This window comes from Oncorhynchus tshawytscha, linkage group LG20, assembly GCF_018296145.1.
Source record: "Oncorhynchus tshawytscha isolate Ot180627B linkage group LG20, Otsh_v2.0, whole genome shotgun sequence".
Taxonomy (NCBI): domain Eukaryota; kingdom Metazoa; phylum Chordata; class Actinopteri; order Salmoniformes; family Salmonidae; genus Oncorhynchus; species Oncorhynchus tshawytscha.
Window position 1 is genome coordinate 37,770,127 of NC_056448.1, and position 22,472 is coordinate 37,792,598.

At 45.3% G+C, this 22,472-nt stretch overlaps 1 protein-coding gene across 6 annotated transcripts; it reads right to left on the reverse strand.

The window, feature by feature from the left end:
• Positions 1-394: 394 nt before the first annotated feature.
• ncs1a (neuronal calcium sensor 1a) lies at positions 395-21,329 on the reverse strand. Of its 6 annotated transcripts, none has more exons than XM_042302624.1 (9): positions 20,807-21,323; positions 12,808-12,832; positions 6,887-7,025; positions 6,033-6,111; positions 4,921-5,009; positions 4,639-4,659; positions 3,490-3,567; positions 2,902-3,038; positions 395-2,452 (listed from the first exon to the last, which is right to left on the reverse strand). In XM_042302624.1, exons 1-8 carry the CDS (start codon positions 20,868-20,870, stop codon positions 2,940-2,942), a joined length of 594 nt encoding a protein of 197 aa, XP_042158558.1. In that variant the 5' UTR covers positions 20,871-21,323; the 3' UTR covers positions 395-2,452; positions 2,902-2,939. The 6 variants fall into 6 exon arrangements, with proteins under 6 accessions (XP_042158558.1, XP_024237396.1, XP_024237395.1 ...); XM_024381628.2 differs by having other exon boundaries at positions 2,938-3,038; positions 20,807-21,321; XM_024381627.2 differs by having other exon boundaries at positions 2,920-3,038; positions 20,807-21,321.
• Positions 21,330-22,472: the final 1,143 nt, after the last annotated feature.

Here is a 22,472-nt window from a genome sequence, read left to right on the forward strand (position 1 = left end):
GATTGGTTGAACTTTTCCCACTGAAACATACTAATAATTATTCCATAGTAGCAGATGTGCTGAGTTTTTCAGACCATTTTTCTGTTCAATAGGCTACGCCGTGTACAGCTAATGTAACCTACCAAAAGAAAAATATGTGTCCATACTGTTCATTTATTTTCTTAGTGTCTCACAGAATTCCTTTTCGAGGTTTGGGTGGTCACTTTGAAAATATGGATTTTGTGTTCACATTGTTGAAGTTGTAGCTTATTTCTGACACCCAGGGTTTTGAACAGTTTTTATTTTTAAAGTTTGCTGGTTATTTAGCAACGTCCAAAATCTTCTGGGTCGCATTTTTACAGCAATGCTAGTGGAAACTGAATCAGCTAGTGTGCATACAAAAGCATGGGGCAAATGAAGGAAAGCAGCTCTTTTATTTCAAAAGCACTGAAGACAAAAACAACTACCTCTGTCATGTACTGAGTAAGGAGACCAACTGACATTTACATTTGTATGCCATTTGGATTTGGGATGGTCAGTCAATGTTTTCACTTTCAATATTAACAATAGTCTGTTCATATTCTTGTCAACAATGAGCACTTTTATGTATACTGTGAGGTTAACAGTTTATATTATTTACAGTATAGTGTCCTTAAATGCTGTGAGAATTGGTTTGATACCAAGGCAATTTGACAAACCCTGTCTAATCATATGATACTGAATTTAATTGAAAAATTTGTCAACAGCGATAAACTAAAATTCATACTGATTGAGCCTACATGACTTGCAGCTTGTTTCTAATCACACAGCATGCCACATACTGTACATTGGGTCACTCCAGATGCATCATGGTGAAAAATACTGAATGAAATCTGCAATTTGCGGATATCAACATACAAGGCCAATCAAAAGACCTTCAATTTGCCAACAGGTTTATCTATGTACAGGTAAGATGACTTTTTATACAGCTAATTTAAACACTTCTCTCACCATTCCCTCGACTACAGCAGTTGCAACTTCTCTCAAACTCTTAAAAACACCTATTCAATTGATATTTGTGAGAGAACAGTTTGTGCACAGTATAAAACAAATCAAAGGAAAATCTATTTCACTGAAGCAGTAGCGATGGAATGACAAGCAAATTGTGCCCCAGTCATTACCATATAGTGATGAACAACACCCATTATAGAGGGAGGGATTTCCTTTGTTGTGAAATGTTCATTGTCGGTACATTGTCTGGTTCAATGGAGTGATAAGTAAAAAGGGTCACAAAATGCTTTTCTACCACCGAGGATGTTTTACATATCAGGGTACTGACTTAAAATAACCAACCTGACGATTATGGCGACAGTGCATATAGTCACCTTAGTATTTACACACAAACATAATGCGTCTAACATGCATTTCAAGTCATTTGCAAAGACATCTATTTGAACACTTATTTTGCATCGTACTTGTTGACCCAGCGTTAAAGATTTCAATCAAGTTTCAAATGATCCACAATCCGTGTCGTTCCACCCTTTTCCATCTCATAAATGTATATTGTATGTCGCATGACCGCACAACGGTTCAGTTATGATGGGAATTTGAGAGAATACACTGATTATAGTGTCCGCAATTCGGTAGTGTAAGCCTCTCGGACTGCTCATAGACAAGCAACTGCTCAGCATTTAATTTCTATGCATCTCTATGTAATAGTTGGCTCAAACTCATACAGCATCTGTAATTGGGCCCTGTTCGCTTCGCAGTTTTTAGTTGGTGTTGAAATCAAAAACGTACTTCAACAATTAAAGCTTTGTGCGGCAGGAACACAGAATCAATATTAATTCATGCTGATGTCGAACATGAGCTGCTGTTATTTAAATCCAATTAAATAAATAAGGTTGACTTTCCCAAGCGTTCTAAAAGACAGTCAGCGTGTCATTAGCAGTTTCTTGTCGTTGGCTGCAGCATATTAAACTGATGCTCTGTATCACAGAACATAAATATATAAAGATGGTAACTGCTTAGATCCATGGTCCGTAGACTAGTAGCCTGTGTTCAGTCCCATGTTGTTCAATGTTCATTAGGCTTTGCAACGGAATTTTTAAAAAGATGTTTCGCAACAAAATGAAAATTTCTTATTGGACAAAGTCCAGGTAGTCCCACCCTGTTTGTCTACTTTTCCTGTTTGGTGCCTAATGAACCCTGGCCCTTCTTCCTCCCACAGAAAAGTACCTAACTTCCTTCTGTCTCTCAGAGAAATGTCTTGTAAGCACATCGACGGCACTAGCTTCTGCGAAGGCAAACGAGTTTGTGGTTGTTGAATTGACTCTAATCCTGGAAACCATGATGATGATGAATGATTGACAGCAGCGGCCCACCATTGTCAGCTTCACTAAAAGGCTGAGCAGGAGTCAGAGGACGAGACAGGTAGCAGACTCCATCACTCACTTAGCAGGGTAACACCACGTTAACAGGCCATCACGGACAACTGTCGTGGGAAGAAAAGAGATACATGTATAGGAGGAGAAACTGTCAAATGTTCATGTAAATCATCATTTGAGAGGATGCGGTACTCACTGTGGGGAGTGTACTCACTGTGGGGAGTGTACTCACTGTGGGGAGTGTACTCACTGTGGGGAGTGTACTCACTGTGGGGAGTGTACTCACTGTGGGGAGTGTACTCACTGTGGGGAGTGTACTCACTGTGGGGAGTGTACTCACTGTGGGGAGTGTACTCACTGTGGGGAGTGTACTCACTGTGGGGAGTGTACTCACTGTGGGGAGTGTACTCACTGTGGGGAGTGTACTCACTGTGGGGAGTGTACTCACTGTGGGGAGTGTACTCACTGTGGGGAGTGTACTCACTGTGGGGAGTGTACTCACTGTGGGGAGTGTACTCACTGTGGGGAGTGTACTCACTGTGGGGAGTGTACTCACTGTGGGGAGTGTACTCACTGTGGGGAGTGTACTCACTGCTAAACCAGCCCGTCGTACAGCGATAGAGCCTGGACGATGGACGGGTCTGCTTTGGAGCCCTCCTGGAATTCCTTCAGGGTCAACAATCCGTCTGCGTTCTGAAAAACGACAAATCCTCACATTTGAATAATACTTTTATTACATATTACCACATGGATAATGGCTGGACTGCTGTTCAATATTTAAACCAGTAGAGGGCACTCTTCGTCAGTCTCAGCATAGTGTATAACAGCCTATTTAATGCACCCTTATACAACCCAATCAGTCAGCGTTGGTCTGGCCCAGTTCCGAATGCCTCTTGAGAGAGTATCTAACTCTCCATTGGGTTTGATAAGGAGTCTCTCTGACAAAAAGCCTCGGGGCTTGGGCTAGCTAGTGTCTCCTTGAGGGGGGCATCAGAGTTTTCTGACTGAAAACAGGCCTTCTATGTGAGCAGTGCCAGCCGCACAGGGCACATGTATCCTACTGAGGAGGCTAGGAAGATACATTGGAGCCACTGGCCTATCTTTCACATGCATTAGACAGGTGTGTGTGATTGGTTTACTCTACCTTGTCCATCATGGCAAAGATTCGGTCCACTCTTTTCTCTGGTGTGTTTTCTTCCTCAGGCAATTCCACCGTGTTCCCCTTTTTGTGACCAAATGTTACATTTTATTTGATTTAACATATGCATGGTAACACAGACAACAGGCAACCCCCCACCCACACACACACTCACAGGCCCTCGTTTACAGAAAATATCACAAATCGCAGGTCATAACAATTCTATTTTTTTAACAACAGAAGTTAATAACTCTACATTTGCCTCTTTAGCACCATGCATGCAGGACACAGAAAGATCCAGTTTGCAATGTTCATAAATGAAAGCACACATTGACATAATGGCAGAGAGTAAAGTTCCTGCCAACGTAAAGCAATCATTTTTTGCGCTGCTGTAATTCTGGCAAGACATATTCGCTTTTCACAAACAGTAAGAGCCACGGAAGAACCGTGATTGACAGTAGTGGTGTTGGTGAAAAGGGAATATTCTTTTGCAACAATGGTGGATAAAGACATCAAAACCTGATTTGAAAATGAGGAGACCTCTGGACATTCATGAAACCATATGCAAAAAAGTGCCTTGGGAACCATGGGGGAAAGAGCAAACAATTTGGTACAGGAAATATTTGACGTGGTGTGGTGTATAGTCGATGTATGAAATAAAAATCGGTCATCTGATGATTGTGATTTCTTGATGATAATGAGATGTTGGAACAGACCGAGCAGCGGTTGATGGCAGTCTAGTAAGGATAGAGCCCTACACCATTGTGTGTTAAGGGATAGAGGTTTATTTGCAGCTGTCAGAAAGTATGTATATAATTTATAGACTAAGGCTGGGATTCAATCCGATCAGAGGAAGAGCTGTGTTATAGCACGCTTGACATTTTAAAGGTAGTCCTAATTTCCAATTGAGCCGAGGTATGCAGCATTTACCTGAATAAAGTCTCCGCAAATCCGGGAACATTGCCTTTAAAAGGTGCATAATTGACAAAGTGAGATCGAACTGAATCCAATGAGCAGTTGATCAAGCATAGTTTTTTGTTACAGGATTCGTAGTTAGCTCTGTTCCCCATGGTGCACCATAAGCCCGGAGCGCTGCCCATAGCTGCAAATAAACAAAAAGAGGTCCCTGGTAAATTATGTTGACGTTGTACCCACCGTGGTCCCCTGTACGCGCGGCTGCGCGCAAACAAACAAACACACACACACATAAATGCCTGTTACCTGCATGAAATTACGGAATATTTCTTTAAATGCTAAACACTACACGGGACAAGGTATCATCTAAACTGTCTCAAAATGGCTCACTTAAGAACAACAACCAGATGTTCCCATTGAAATGTTGAAATACTGATTATGATGCTCCGTACCCATCAACTAAATTACGAGAATAGATCAAAGCTGAATATTTGATGTTGAGACAACCGAGGAAGAACTTACCACCATCTGGTAAATGGCGTCCACAATATTCAGCATCTCGTCCCGAGTTATGTAACCGTCGTTATCCAGGTCGTAAAGTTTGAAGGCCCCTGCAAAAGCCATAAACAGCACATGGAGGAAACTTTTTTTTTAACCCCGTTTTTCTCCCCAATTTCGTGGTATCCAATTGGTAGTTACAGTCTTGTTTGATCGCTGCAACTCCCGTACAGACTCGGCAAAGGTCGAGAGCCGTGCATCCCCCAAAACACAACCCAGCCAAGCCGCACTGCCTCTTGACACAATTTCCACTTAACCCGGAAGCACCAATGTGTCAGAGGAAACACATTGCACCTGGCGACCGTGTACTGCACACGGCCCACCACAGGAGTCACTAGTGCGCGATGGGACGAGGACATCCCTGCCGGCCAAACCCTCCCCTAACCCGGACGACACTGGGCCAATTGTGCGCCACCCCATGGGTCTCCTGGTCGCGGCTGGCTGCGACAGAGCCTGGACTCAAACCCAGAATCTAGTGGCACAGCGATGCAGTGTCTTAGACCACTGCGCCACTCGGGAGGCCCAGAGGAAACTTGTTATATATTCCTTAGGACAGCTAATATATACAGTAAGGTGACACCTAATTTCACTACGATTGAAATGCATTCTAATACCTCTTTACCTGTTAGCCAATTACTGCATCAACAACTGTCAGCAGTTGATCAACTCCTGCTATTGACCTGAGGCGTGCAGGGGTGTGGGTGTGTGTGACAGTATCAGCATGTGTGAAACAGGGTGTGTGTCAGTATATCTCGACACTGCATACATAGCGTTTATTCCTGTTATCCCTGCCGTTCATCTACAACGACAGCTGTGACCACATACAGGCGTCTGGGAAGATTAGAGATCACCTTGTTGATGCAGGAGCCAACATGACTGGGTCAAAGGTCAGTGTGAGGAAATGGTAATGCAAAGCAGTGAGAGAATGGGATAGGGAGAGAGAAAGAGTGTGAATTGGTGTGTTATTTTTAATGCTGTGGCTGACTGGGTTTGAACCTGGGTCGACTGCGCGCCTCAAGACTGTGCTAGCCTGCTGAGCTAAAGTTTAGGCCCTAGGATATTTTCTCCAGGCTTACATCTGAGCTTCTCGTCCAGGGTCCCTCTGGAGGTGACCGACAGGGCCTGGATGAACTCGGCAAACTCAATACGTCCATCCTGCAGAGAAACAGAAGGAAAGAGGGAGATAAAGAGTTAGTACAAGAAAAGTGGAGGGAAGGAGAGAGATCGTGGAGGGAAGAAGTAGGGGAGCTCAGGGTGCACCCCCCTCCAAATAAAACACAATGAAATTGTTCAAAAAGTAGTATACTGGGTCTTTAATAGTCCTGTTTTAGTGGACCGATATAGCCCCCCGACTATGGTAAAGCATGTTTGAAAGAGGGAAGAAGGATATAGAGAGAAGATCATGAAAGTGATAGACGCATAACCAAAGAAACAGTCACAGCCAGACAGTAGAAAATAATCGACCAGACACAGAAACAGGCTATTTTCTCCACAGAAGAGTGAGAGAGACCAACCATTCAATCTAATCTCACAATCTCTAGGAAAGAACTAAAGTCTGGCTTCTCAATGGAAATGACTGCAGACTGAGAGGACACTTAAAGCAAGCAAAAAAAATGAAGCCATTTAGCAAACGCTTTTATCCAAAGAGACTTAGTCTTGCGTGCATACAGCATTTACTTTGGGTGGTCCCAGGAATCAAACCCATAGTGCAATCGGCATGCTCAACCAACTGCGCTACAGAGGACCAGTACATTAGCCATGACATAAACATTTCAGTTATGCAATGGAACCCAATCCAAGCATTTTATAAGGGATGTTAAGTGATGTCCTTTCATACACTAAGCCAGTAAGGTTGTTAATTGGTTTACTGTTGTCCTAGTTTCTAAGAAAATAAAGTGAACATAAATGCGTTCCGCAGGCAGCCTGTTACCTTGTTCTCGTCAAACACATTGAAAACGAAGCTGGCGAACTTGGTGGGGTCACCGAAGGGGAAGAATTGCTTGTAGATCTTCTGGAAGCCAGCTGAATCCAACTGACCACTAGGACAGTCCTTAATAAAACCCTTGTACCTGGGGGTGGATGGAGGGAGGAATGAGGAAAGGAAGAAGAGGGGTGGAGAGAAAAGAGAGAGGTGGTGAGCGGTGAATCGATGAATGGAACAATTACTGCATTCAGTGTGACTGATGAAACTCATTCCTAAAGTAAGGATCCCTGAGGCCTGCTAGAAAGATTGGATAAAGAACGTCCTGCTATCAAGTAGCACAATGATAAGAGTGTTGTCTGCATGAAAGGAGGCATAATAAACAAATCAAATATCCCAAACATATTTGATATTTTGAATTTTTCTGACATTCACTATGAAGAAATAGCATCTAAAAGAAAATGATTAAAGAAATAATGTATATAATAATAATTACAAATACTAAGCTATATTATATGCTTAAAAAGTTGGGAAATTATATTATTTTATACTAATACAATTGCTCAGAGAAAGAGATTTTGTTTAACAAGTATAAAAACAATTCTCAAAAAGATAGGGGTCAAAATGATTAGCACCCCTTTTATTGTTATTTATTTTTTTACACCCTTTTTCTCCCCAATTACGATCTTACCTCATTGCTGCAACTCCCCAACGGGCTCGGGAGAGGCAGAGGTCAAGTCATGCGTTCTCCAAAACATGACCGGCCAAACTGCCCTTCTTAACACCCGCCCACTTAACCTGGAAGCCAGCTGCACCAATGTGTCGGAGGAAACACTGTTCAACTGACAACAAGTCAGCCTGCAGGCCCCCGGCCCGCCACAAGGAGTCGCTAGAGCAAGTAAAGCCAAACCCTCCCCTAACCCAGACAACGCTGGGCCAATTGTGCGCCCCCCTATGGGACTCCCGGCCACGGCCGGTTGTGACCCAGCCTGGGATCGAACCCCGGTCTGTAGTGAAGCCTCAAGCACTGCGTTGCAGTGCCTTAGACTGCTTCGTCCCTCGGTAGGCCCGCACCCCTTTTTTCAATACTCTAGCACAGGATTGAGAACCACTGCTCTAGCATGATACTGAGCCTTTTTCTAAAATGTTTTATGAGATTGGAGGGATCACATTGGGAGGGATCTTAGACCATTCCTCCATCCAGAATATTTTCAGATCCTTCATCGTTTGTTTGTTCTTATGGACTGTCCTCTTCAATTCAAACCACAGGTTTTCAATGGGGTTAAAGTCCAGAGACTGATATGGCCATTGCAAAATGCTGATTTTATGGTCAATTAACAATTTCTTTGTGGATTTTGATTGGTGCTTGGGGTTATTATCTTGCTGGTAGTTTCAGCATCCTCGCAAAGGCAACCAGGTTTTGGGCTAAAATGTCCTTGGTAAAGTCCATTGTGCCCCAGAACGGATGCAAAATAGCCCCATTACATAAAATATTTTTTTATATTTATATTTTAGTTTTACCCCCCTTTTTCGTGGTATCCAATTGTTAGTAGTCTCATCGCTACAACTCCCGTACAGGCTCGGGAGAGACGAAGGTCGAAAGCCATGCGTCCTCCGAAACACAACCCAACCAAGCCGCAATGCTTCTTAACACAGCGCGCATCCAACCCGGAAGCCAGCCGCACCAATGTGTCGGAGGAAACACCGTGCACCTGCACCTGGCGACCTGGTTAGTGCAGTGCACTGCACCCGGCCCGCCACAGGAGTTGCTAGTGCACGATGAGACAATGATATCCCTACCGGCCAAACCAGGACGACGCTAGGCCAATTGTGCGTCGCCCCATGGACCTCCCGGTCGCGGCCGGCTGCGACAGAGCCTGGGCTCGAACCCAGGGTCTCTGGTGGCACAGCTAGCACTGCGATGCAGTGCCTTAGACCACTGCGCCACCCGGGAGGACCACCCACCACCCTATTTTAACTGTAGGTATGAGTTACTTTTCTGCATAAGCTTCTATTCTTCAACGCCAAACCCATCACTGGTGTGCTTGGCCAAAGAGCTCTATGTTCATGTCACCTTTGCACTGGTTCTAAGCCAAGTGCCAATGCCGTTGATCAAACTCCCGGCGCTCTTACCTTACTGCTACTCAAACAAAACTACTCCTAGCCTTGAGAAAGACCAGTCTTTCATCCAAAACCACACTGTTCAGGTCTTTTACTTTCCCACACTGTATCTGAGCGAGGAAGAGATGAGGGACTGACACTGCTCCCACACAAGGGTGTAAGCAGTAGGCTCACTAGTGGATGACAGCGACAGCCCCTGTTTTATTACCGTTTGATGTGTTGTTTGCCTACTCGGCAGACAGAACGATCCCCTGGCATTGTGATTTGTAATCTCTCGCTCGGCTCTATTCATGTCAGCTAGCTAGCACTGTAAACGCTTTGGGTGAGAGTCTTCTTCCAGCACTGACTTCACAGCACGGGGTGATGCAAAATCACTTCAAAGACAAGCGAGGCAAAATAGGGATCGGCAGGGTATTGTGGTTGGTGGCGGGCAGAGAAGTTTGTGTGTGGGTGTGTTGTCTCTTTCCAATGGCTTCCTCTCACAGTATGATCTGTGAGCTGAGATAGAAGCTCTCGTAGGCCTTTTTGCAGCTATAGACAGAGACAAACACATTTAAGTCTAGCCCAACTCACAAAGATATGAATGGGTACTGGGGACAGGGGCATGGTACTGGGTACAGGGGCATGCCTGGGGACAGGGGCGGGACTGGGGCATGACTGGGGACTGGGGCATGACTGGGACTGGGGCATGACTGGGACTGGGGCATGACTGGGGACTGGGGGGGCATGGGACTGGGACTGGGGCATGACTGGGGACTGGGGGGGCATGACTGGGGATGGGGCATGACTGGGGTATGACTGGGGACTGGGGGGGCATGACTGGGACTGGAGCATGACTGGGATTGGGGCATGACTGGGGACGGGGCATGACTGGGGACTGGGGCATAACTGGGACTGGGGCATGACTGGGACTGGGGCATGACTGGGATTGGGGCATGACTGGGGACGGGGCATGACTGGGGCATGACTGGGGACAGGGACATGACTGGGGATGGGGCATGACTGGGACTGGGGGGCATGACTGGGATTGGGGCATGACTGGGGACGGGGCATGACTGGGGCATGACTGGGGACAGGGTCATGACTGGGGATGGGGCATGACTGGGGCATGACTGGGACTGGGGCATGACTGGGATTGGGGCATGACTGGGGACTGGGGGGGCATGACAGGGGCATGACTGGGGACAGGGACATGACTGGGGACGGGGCATGACTGGGGCATGACTGGGGACAGGGACATGACTGGGGACTGGGGCATGACTGGGGACAGGGACATGACTGGGGACTGGGGCATGACTGGGGACAGGGACATGACTGGGGATGGGGCATGACTGGGGACTGGGGCATGACTGGGGACAGGGAAATGACTGGGGACAGGGGGACTGGGGACAGGGACATGACTGGGGACAGGGACATGACTGGGGATAGGGACATGACTGGGGACAGGGACATGACTGGGGCATGACTGGGGACAGGGACATGACTGGGGATGGGGCATGACTGGGACTGGGGCATGACTGGGATTGGGGCATGACTGGGGACAGGGTCATGACTGGGGATGGGGCATGACTGGGGGGGCATGACTGGGACTGACTGGGGCATGACTGGGATTGGGGCATGACTGGGGACAGGGACATGACTGGGGACAGGGGCATGACAGGGGCATGACTGGGGACAGGGACATGACTGGGGACGGGGCATGACTGGGGGGGCATGACTGGGGACAGGGACATGACTGGGGACTGGGGCATGACTGGGGACAGGGACATGACTGGGGACTGGGGCATGACTGGGGACAGGGACATGACTGGGGATGGGGCATGACTGGGGACTGGGGCATGACTGGGGACACATGACTGGGGACAGGGGAAATGACTGGGGACGGGGACAGGGACATGACTGGGGACAGGGACATGACTGGGGATAGGGACATGACTGGGGACAGGGACATGACTGGGGACAGGGGCATGACTGGGGCATGACTGGGGACAGGGACATGACTGGGGATGGGGCATGACTGGGGACAGGGGCATGACTGGGGACAGGGACATGACTGGGGATGGGGCATGACATGACTGACTGGGGGGGCATGACTGGGGACAGGGACATGACTGGGGATGGGGCATGACTGGGGGACTGGGGGGGCATGACTGGGGACAGGGACATGACTGGGGACAGGGACATGACTGGGGACAGGGACATGACTGGGGATGGGGCATGTGAGGGGTCATTTTCTCTCTCCTTCTCCTTCTGACTGCTCTTCCTTCTTTGAGTCTACATGTCATGTCGTTCAGTAACATGTCTCTCCGCGGTTTTCGATAAGTTTCTTATCAGAGTGGGAACTCGACCCAGTGTCAACAGCTCTAAATCTGTGGTGTGTACGGGGAGCCACAAGAGGGGGAGCCACAGAACTTGGCACAGAAAGGTTATGAGGTCAAAATAACCTAGCACTGGTCTGAAGTGATGCGTTGTGACAGAAACGTCCTTTGTTTTGATTGGCTATGTCAAACATAAATGTTTAGCTGCTTTTGCGACACCACATCTCTTATATTCTGCTCTTATGGCCCGTTTCTATAAACTTCACTCAATACTCGTTGATATTTTTACTTATTTAAGTTGTCCTACGGCCAATCGTGCATGTTTTATTTTTTTTTAAACAGTGAGTTCTGCCTAAATATAGTAATGAATTTGGCGACCGGCAAAACGGGTAACCAATCGGAAGCTGGCCGCAACATCAGAACACGGCACCACCTTCATAAACCCAGAGACTAGCCAGAGGTTATAATGACTATGAGGAGATAACAACAGGGTTGTATACGGCTACCAAGGCAGCAGCTTCTCAGGGTGTGGACCTCTGGCTACAGGCTGAGGGCCAGGCTGGTCTAGCGAGGTTATGTCTGCAGCTGCCACAACTAGTGGCGGTGCCAGCAAAGTCTCAGGCAGGAGAGCTGTGCCACTGGGCTCTGTTGTGGTACCTGGCCCACGTACATATGTGTGTGGCCTGACACCTCAGCCAACACACTGAGTCTGGGCACAGAGCCTGGCCAGCCCACCACCATTCCTCAGAGGATGGCCAATGATAGATTGTTTTCATCAAGCCCTTTTCACTAGGCTTCACAGTGTTCTTTCGAAACACGGCAGCCATTTTGTGCCCGAGCGCTCACCACACTTTATAGTGGAGGAGAAAGCAGTGATTTCGCAGGCAGGGGATAGTTATAGGGCATTGCTACTACATTACTGTGACAGGCCAGGTATGAAATGTAGAAAGGACACCCATTGTCTTGCGATGTCACAGGATCTTTACCAACCACCTCAATTTAACGTTTCATTCGAAGGACGGTGTCTGTCCAAATTCAACTCGAGGCATCAGCTACAATACTTTGAAAGCTGTAACGCCTTACAAAGAGCCTTCTATTTCAAGATGTGGTTATGAAAGCCTGGTGATGCATTGGGTGTCCATGGTAACGAGGGCTGAACAGGAAGGTTGCTGTAACATAAACACTGTAGGAGTTTGCTGAAGTTTTTAGCGTTCCACAAATATGGTTGATGCAAAATCAACAAAACAGAGAGTGCCACTGAGTTCTGGTGCCGACTATAATGCCAGCTGACTCACCACCTACAGCTGTTGTGCCCTTGAGCAAGGCACTTTACCCCTAACCTGCTCCAGGGGTGCATTGCAGCTTTGCAGTTGAACCGGAGGTTTTCACAGATGTATTGCATTGTTGTTGACTGACGGTACACAAGTATAATGGAGCATTTGCAATACGGGGTTGACTTAGTTGTTAGCTGAGACAATAAGAGGAACTTACCATTGTTGTACCTCTTTTTCTGTGACTGCAGACAGAAAACAGAGAAAAGGAGATTGTTAGAAGAAAAACAATTGACATAAAGACAACACACAAGACCGACAGGAGGTTTTCACTGATGGCTGCTTCATATGTTATTCAGTCGCTGAAATAACTTACATCTGCTGGGAGTGAAATGCTATGTGTAACCCTGCTCATCTTAATCATTTAAAGATAATATATAAACATAAAAAGCCAAAATAAAAGGTAGAGAATGTATGAATAATGAAACCCCCTATGGAGTGATTTTAGTGCCAACAGAAAGTCTATTTCTTAACACAAATTCAAAATGAAGAAATTCTGATTAGATTTCTGGTGCAACTAATATAACTCCATACATCTCTATACCATCCATACATACATACCATCCATACATCTCTATACCATCCTGGTTTACCATAGCTGTGTTTCCCCCCCTATAAGAACGAACATCAATACATCATGAATGTTAACACCATGTGCACTGTCAACAAGTGTATATTCTGTTATTATTCTGTTATTACTCCAGATATCAGCGTGCACCAATTGTATTTTTCAGGAGTCAACTGCATTTGTTAAAACATAGGTATTTTCTGACAAACTATTAGTTCCTGACAAATGGAGAAGCAACAGCACCACAAGTCCACTATTTGGATGGGCTTGCACGGGCCTCCATCACCATTCTGTTGACAGCACAGGCAGCTGTCACGCCCTGACCATAGAGAGCTTTTATTTTCTATGTTGGTTAGGTTGGGGTGTGATTTAAGGGTGGGTTATCTAGGTGAATTATATTTCTATGTTGGCCTAGTATGGTTCCCAATCAGAGGCAGCTGTTTATCGTTGTCTCTGATTGGGGATCATATTTAGGTAGCCATTTTCCCATTGTCCTTTGTGGGATCTTGTCTATGTATAGTTGCCTGTGAGCATTATATTAGCGTCACGTTTCGTTTGTTCGTTTTGTTCTTTTGTTCTTTAAAGTTTTCTATTCCAAAATAAAGGATGGAAACATACCACGCTGCATCTTGGTCCACTTCTTATAACAATCATGACAGAAGATCCCGCCACAAACGGACCAAACAGTGTGGCCAGGAGGAGAAGACATCCTGGACTTGGGAGGAGATAATGGCAGGAGACGAAAGCCTTCCATGGAAGCAGACACAGGAGGATCAACGGCGACTCTGAAGTTCATGACCACGACGGAAGCCCCAGAGGCAGCACCCCAATTTTTGGGGGGGGTGGGGCACACGGGTTGGTCGGCGGAGCCGAGGGGCTAGTCTGAGAGCAAAGAGGAATATTGGGATAGACTGAGCGAGGAGTATTGTGAGATAGTTGAGGGGAGTGATGAGGTAGAGTGGATGTTTTGGTGTCTGGAGCAAGACAGTCGCCATGAGGAGCGTGGGACCAGTTTTGCGGAGATACACAATGTGTCTTCAGTGCGCATCCACAGCCCGGTGCGTCCTGTGCCAGCGCCCCGCACTTGCCGGGCTAAAGTGAGCATCCAGCCAGGACGCGTTGTTCCAGCTCTACGCTCCAGACCTCCAGTGCGCCTCCACGGCCCAGTATATCCTGCGCCGGCCATACGTACTGTGTCTCCAGTGCGCCTCCACAGTCCAGTACGTCCTGTGCCTCCTCCCCGCACTCGCCATGAGGTGCGTGTCATGAGCCCGGTGCCACCTATACTGGTCCCACGCATCAGGCCTCAAGTGCATCTCCACAGTCCAGTACGTCCTGTGCCTCCTCCCCACACTCGCCATGAGGTGCGTGTCATCAGCCCGGTGCCACCTGTACCGGTCCCACACATCAGGCCTTCAGTGCGCCTCCACAGTCCAGCACTTCCGGGTCCGGAACCTCCTACGACGGTCCATGGTCCGGAACCTCCTACGACGGTCCACGGTCCGGAACCTCCTGAGACGGTCCACGGTCCGGAACCTCCTGAGACGGTCCACGGTCCGGAACCTCCTGAGACGGTCCACGGTCCGGAACCTCCTACGATGGTCCATGGTCCGGAACTTCCTGAGACGGTCCGCAGTCCGGAACCTCCTGAGACGGTCCGCGGTCCGGAACCTCCTGAGGCGGTCCGCGGTCCGGAACCTCCTGAGACGATCCGCGGTCCGGAACCTCCTGAGACGGTCCGCGGGTCGGAGCCTCCTGAGACGATCTGCGGTCCAGGGCCTCCAGCGGGGGTTCTCAGGCAGGAGCCTCCTGTGAGGGTTCCCGGTCCGGAGCCTCCGGCGACAATCTACGGTCTGGAGTCCCCGGCGAAGAACCACGGTCCGGAGTCCCCGGCGACAATCTACGGTCTGGAGTCCCCGGCGACGATCTACGGTCTGGAGTCCCCGGCGAAGAACCACGGTCCGGAGTCCCCGGCGACAATCTACGGTCCGGAGTCCCCGGCGACAATCTATAGTCCAGTTCCTCTGGCGACGATCCACAGTCCGGTTCTTCCGGCAACGAGCCACGGTCCGGTTCCTCCGATGACGTGTCCACGAGCGGAGTGGGTACTTCGCCCTGCACCGGAGCTGCCCCCGACGGTAGATGCCCACCCGGACCCACCCCTATTGAGTTTTCTATTCCAAAATAAAGGATGGAAACATACCACGCTGCATCTTGGTCCACTTCTTATAACGATTGTGACAGCAGCTTAGTGATGAAATCAACTTAATGGGCTGCCTCTGTTCTTCAGAAAGAGACAGATGTTTGCATAGCATCAGAGTGTTTAAAACTCAAGTGATATTGAGACCGCACTTGAGCTAATAGTGGATCAAGAACAGTGGAACTACAGTTCAAATGTGAAGATTTCTGACATGATTTCATAGAGATACGAAGTCTACCTTAAAATAACAGATCTCCATACTCCCTAATTTCCTTTACTCAGTCGTACGGGTGGAAGAAAAAAAACATCCAACTTCATTAAATAAAATCTACTACCTTGGGTCCGGGGGAAAAAAGCCTTGTGGGCTCTCGGAAGCAATTCATCTCCATGGAAACCAGAGAACATATGCATACCAGGGGGAACAAAGGGTAGAGCTGTAGTAGACAATAAGAAATATTCTGACTGTGAGTGAATATTGAGTTATTAGCCTGCAATTGGTGGCAGCAGTGGGATGTTATGCTGTTGTTAAACAATACTCACTGTTTATGGTCAAATATATATATATATTCTACCTGCAACCAAAAAGGGTTCTTCAAAGGGTTCTCCTATGGGAACAGCCAAAGAACCCTTTTAGGTTCTAAATAGCTCCTTTTTTTCCTAAGAGTGTAGGAGGAGGAGAGTACTGGGAGGAGGAAATTAGGGGGAGGAGGAAGGGAAGAGGACAGTAGGGGGAAACAAAGAAAGAGGGAGGGTTTAAAAGGAGAAAAGATATGGAGTGAGCCTCTCCAAGCGAAGGGCAGAGCAATAAGAAATAAGACGAGCTGCAGTCATGCTGAAAAGAAGAAGAGGACAGAGTGGAAGAGAGTAGGGAGAGGAAGCAACAACAAAGAGGCAGACAGAGAAAAAGGGAAGAACAGAGGAAGAGCTAGATGGAAAGGGGAGAAGGGGAGTTAGAAGCAGGAAGGAGGACTAGACCTAGAACCTGCATAGTGCAGAGCTATCGAAAGCTTTGTGGATGAGTGTGTGCACGTGTGCATGGTATAGTGAGTTTGACTGTTGCTTGTGCAGATGGATTGAGGCAATATGATCCTTTGAGCCAATGTGTGTGACTGTGTGTGTGCAGTATGGAGAGAGTGTGTGTACTGTGTGTGTGCAGTATGGAGAGAATGTATGTACTGTGTGTGTGCAGTATGGAGAGAGTGTGTGTACTGTGTGTGTGCAGTATGGAGAGAATGTGTGTACTGTGTGTGTGCAGTATGGAGAGAGTGTGTGTACTGTGTGTGTGCAGTATGGAGAGTGTGTGTACTGTGTGTGTGTGTGGGTGGGCGTGTTAATGGCTTTAGCGGAGGCTGGTTCTTAGAGCTATGCCAATGAGAACCTAATTATACCCTTCCATTTCTCAAGGAAAAACAATTACAGGGTCAAAAGAAACAGAGCAGAAAACAGGAGAAGCTTGCATAATCTGACAACAGCAAGATCATGCAAGACTGCAAAAAAGGGCTTTATAAATACATTTGACTGATTTCAACAAGTCAACCAACTAAATAAGATAACTCAAAACGCATTTACGCCAGCCCCCTAGGTTATCACCAGTAACCCTGCACATTGATTTGGTACTGACCCTGTATATAGAGTATATTCTCGTGTGGTTTTATTTCTTGTGTGTTTTTATTATTACTGCATTGACCAATAAAACCTGATTTGATTATTTGTATCTTATCTTCTTACCTTAGATATTTAGTACGGCATTGTAGGGAAAGAGCTTGCAAGTAAGCATTTCACTGTACACCTGTTGTGATTACACCTGTTGTATCCTGTGTACTTGACAAATAAATGTTGATTTTATCTGATTGATTTGTCATGTCTTAGTGGACTAAATCAGTGTTTCCCAGACTCGGTCCTGGGGCACTCTCTCTTGGTGCACCATTAGTTTTCTGCCCCAGCACTCACTATGCAGCTGACTCAAATAACCAACTCATCATCAAGCTTTGATGATTTGAATCAGCTGTGTAGTGCTAGAACAAAAACCAAAACGTGCACCCAGGGGGGGGAACCCCAGGACCGAGTTTGGGAAACCCTAGACTAAATTACCTCAGTGAGAGATGTGTAGTAAACAAAAGCTGCTTTCTCGTCATTCCTTTTTGCATGCCCAGCACTTTCCTCCTCAGGACTGAATAGACTTCCATGACAAATTCACTCTCCAGAGTACATGAGAGCCATCTTAGGTGCTTCTCGTCATATCGCTATCACCCTGTATTAAAACTGAAACATTGACTGTGGTGAATGCTGATTGCTGAGGCAATGAGACTATATGGAAGTGATCTCCCTGCGATGAAGTTGCATTCAGAACCAAAGAGTGATGTCTCAACCGCACCCTCTACCCGACAGCACTTTAGGTTGGCACACATACTGCTATAATTAGGAAACGCGAGACCCCGTGTGAGAGCATGAAATTAGCCCGTTTGACATGCTCACTTCCCTTCTCAATGGGGGGCGTCTTCATCCACACATACACACACACACTAGTTCACATGCTACACCTCACCATGAAAGATGTCTCTTGCCATTACACACATTCAAACACAGGAACATAATATTCTGATATATTTCTGTGAAATCTCTTCTATATTCTAACTAGCTAACAAATTATCAAGGCTGAGCAGAGAAGCTTAAATATGCACTATGCGGAAATCGCTCCTCCATTTCCTGGTTGCAAAAATGTGTATAGTTCGCACAATGTAGAGAATCATTGTACCATCTAAGCTGCTGTGATATATCTTTTCCATAACCAAAGTCATTTTATTTTCAGCTGTTTGAAGCTGGTGTTAAAAACTTAATGTAAATGCAAAAATGAAATAACGGGAAGGATAGAAATAGAGCACAAAGAACAGATCTACCGCTTCTTAGACTTTTATTTTTTATTTTTTCACCTTTATTTAACCAGAAAAGCTTCTTAGACTTGCTTTCAATGAGAATGACAGGTCTATAACACACATTTCTATGTGAATTTGGTTGGGGTGCACAAAAAGGGACATATTTCAGCTTTAATATCTAACACTACCAGCAGGACATATACTGTACATCAGTAATTGTCTGGTAATAAATGTCAACTCCAAATAGTTAATGATGACAATAATATATTTGATTTAAAAAGCATTTTTCATAACAACAACGATTATGGTGACATCCTTACCGCCCAATGTATTACTATTGTCAGGTGAAATTGTTGCATACAGCACCTTTAAAGATGCACTATGCAGAAATCGCACCGTCATTTCCTGGTTCCTAAAATTAGAATAATTTGCCTAATTTCAGTTTATGTGACAAAACAAGGAAGTACAGTGTAGAGCGGGGATCATCAACTAGATTCAGCTGCGGGCAATTTTTTTTCTTGAGCAAATGGTCGGGGGGCCGGAACATAATTACAAATAATTTGTAGACTGCAAATGAAGCGCAAGAAGCCCAAACAGATATAATATTGGAATAAAACATAATTATTTCAAACCTTACTTACATTTGTTTATGATCATGTGTCTTTCTATTATTCATGGAAATACATGGGAACAGATTTGCCAAATTAAAATCACTTGATGCTGATTTCCTAGTGATTTTAACGTTTTTTATATCCAACAATGAAAATTGAACTCATCTCTGGACCTCGAAACTGGTTCCACTGCATTTTTTCATTTTCCCCCTTTAATCAGGGACTGATTTGGATCTGGGACACCAGGTGTGTGCTATTAATTGGGGCGGCAGGTAGCCTAGTGGTTAGAGCGTTGGATTAGCATTGAATCCCCGAGCTGACAAGGTTAAAAAATCTGTTGTTCTGCCCCTGAACAAGTTAACCCACTGTTCCTAGGCTGTCATTGAAAATAAGAATTTATTGTTAACTGACTTGCATAGTTAAATAAAGACAAAAAAAATATCAGGTAGAACAGAAAACTAGCAGGCTCTGGACCTCGTAGGTTAAGAGTTGCTGTAGAGAATGATTGTATCTAAACAGCTCTTTAATAATGGGAAGCATAGAAATAGCGCACATAGGCCAGATATACTGCTTCTTAGACTTGCTTGCAATGAGAATGACAGATCTATAACACACATTTCTGAATGAATTTGGTCAGGTCACCCAAAACGTTACATATTGCAGCTTTAAATATTGTGTTTTTTCAGAAGATACAAAAGAAGGTAGCTTTTGATAATTTCAGCCATCTCATTGAGTGTTCTTGACCAGAGAAACAGTGAGACATAACAGACATGGTAGTCGGCTTTTATCGTTATCCGCAAGAGTTTACCTTCACTCCGTGGGGGTGTTCCTCGAGGTCTGGTTCAACCTTTGACCCTGCTAAAGGTCAGAGTTTATCTCTGTTAGTATGGTGGTGAGTGATAAACAAACCACACACACTACTGTAGGGGAAAGCATTCCGCTCTCACCATGTAGACATATCTATTGCCTGTAAAGGTTTCTCAAAAGGACAGATACAGCTATTTAGTTATTGCTTGATTACATTTTATCCTACTCTGATTTAGTGCAGCACATTATTTGGTCGACATTGTTCTAAAGCATGGCTTCATAATCTTCATTAGAAGTATTGCATCAAGCGCTAAGCGGATTTCGAGTGACTACTGAGTCTCTAACGTGTATTAGCACACCTGAGGGAAAGCCATTCAATCTGAGAGGAAGATGTACTACAATGGTTGCTGTGTCCATGTCTTCAAAACACATTACCGAATGGCTATCACCTTCCAAAGGCTGGACGACCAATTTACAACAGTGTAATAAACTGAAATACTTTTCAGATATTCAATATATATGATTTAATGAGTCTCTCTTTAGTTTTAGGATTTGAGATTTGCTCGTTAACATCTTAATGTCCAAATGTGTAGTATGGCAGGAGTAGCTGAAAAGTTTACATCGCAAAGAAAGTTGCATAATTGTCTCCCACCATAGGATCGCCATTACAAATGTGTCTTTCTTTCTATTTATTTGGCTTTTGCATACAATTAATCACTATCCAAGACTTGGACAAAGCACCTTACCCGATGATCACTTGGCTGTCTCTCAACAACAGTGTGCTGATAGCCTGTTTTAAAGTCAAGGATCGCAACCAACGGGTAAGTCATGTCATTTTACCTAAGGCTCTATTGTAAAATGCTAGATTCATTTCAAGGCATCCTCTTCTGTAGCAATCAAATGTTAATGTTTTTTTAAGGTTGGGCCATCAAAGACAGCACAGAACAGTGGCGGTTGGAGAGGGAATGAGAAAGTCTAAAAATAAATTAGTGTTAAAAAAAAGGAAAACGGTCTGCTATATCAAGACAGACTGGCAGAAAAGAAAGGGATAAATGAAAAGAGTCTAACCTAAAGATATAGAAACAGAGTGCTATACTTACAGTAGGTTTTCCTGGTCAGCTCCTCCACCATTTCAGGCTTTAGTTTGCTGTTGGACTTCCCCATAGCTCAAGCATATGCCTTTAAGCCTTTCTCCACGTGCTTTAAAAGACTCCCAGTTCTGCTACCTTCATTACCATTAAAAAAAAAATATATATATATATATACAATCAAAAAATACTTCTTAAAGTCTTGCTCTTCAAGTAGCAGACATAAAATTACGTGGAATTATAGAAAAAAAGGGAAAAAACGATCAGGAAAAGGCAAAGAATACTATGAAAGAGCAGCAGTAGCGTTAGAGCAGCAGTAGCGTTAGTCTCTCCTCTCGGCGTAGCAGGATGAGTCTGGAGAGAGGAGGGCTGTAGCCTGTAAACCACTCAGCCGTGTTACTCCTGCTTCCTGCAATCCTGGCTTGCTGCTGCTGGAACACCCTACTGGGAATAGGGTGGAAGAGAGGAGGGAGTGTGTGAGTGTGTGTATACAGTATGTGTGTGTGGCCAGCCGGGAATGTGTTGATACTGTTCACCCCTGGCAACAGGAGCCACTCCTCCTCATGTACTCTCTCTCTCTATATATACAGTGCCTTCAGAAAGTATTCACACCCCTTGACTTTTTCTACATTTTGTTGTGTTACAAACTGGGATTCAAATGGATTTGTCATTTTTTGTCAACAATCTACACAAAATTATCTGTAATATCAAAAAGGAAGAAAAATTCTAACATTGTAAAAACAAATTAAATAAAACACTAATATATATTGGTTAGATAAGTATTTAACCACCTGAGTCAATACATGTTAGAATCCCTTTTGGCAATGATTACAGTCTTTCTGAGTAAGTCTCTAAGAGCTTTGCACACCTGGATTGTAAAATATTTGCACATTATTCTTGTTAAAATTCTTCTAGCTCTGTCAAGTTGGTTGTTGGTCATAGCTAGACAGCCATTTTCAAGTCTTGCCATCAATTTTCAAGCCGATTTAAGTCAAAACTGTAACTCGGCCACTCAGGAACATTCAATGTTGACTTAGTAAGCAACTCCAGCGTATATTTGCCATTGTCTTTTAGGTTATTGTCCTGCTGAAAGTTGAATTTGTCTCCCAGTGTCTGTTAAAAAGCAGACTGAACCAATTTATCCTCTAGGATTTTGCCTGTGCTTAGCTCTATTCGGTTTCTTTTTATCCTAAAAAAAACTTCCTAGTCCTTGCCAATGACAAGCATACCCATAACATGATGCATCCGCCACCATGCTTGAAAACAAGGGGGTAATTGAGCTTGACAAAATGTGCACTAAAGTATCTTCCAATAAACACCAGGGATATGTGTGGCTATTGAAAGAAAACCTTTAGATTTTCCAGTTGACTTCAACAAGAGTATAGGCCTATGAGAAATAAAATGTTTGTATGGTACCCATTTTAATAAGATATTGACTGGCAGGCTACATCTCAAAGGAATAATCCAAAAGTGCTTCTCCTACTACCTGAGCACAGGGCTTCAGTTTTCTCCGTAACTGAGGTTTGTACCTTTGAGGTTCTATGTATAACTAAACCATGCAGAAAATCATCAGAACAAAAAAGCCCCGGTTGGCTAAAGCCCATCCCACCTGTCTATATTCCTCCCAGAATAATCTATAACAGGAGGACTTTGTTGTTATACACGGTAGACTACAGTG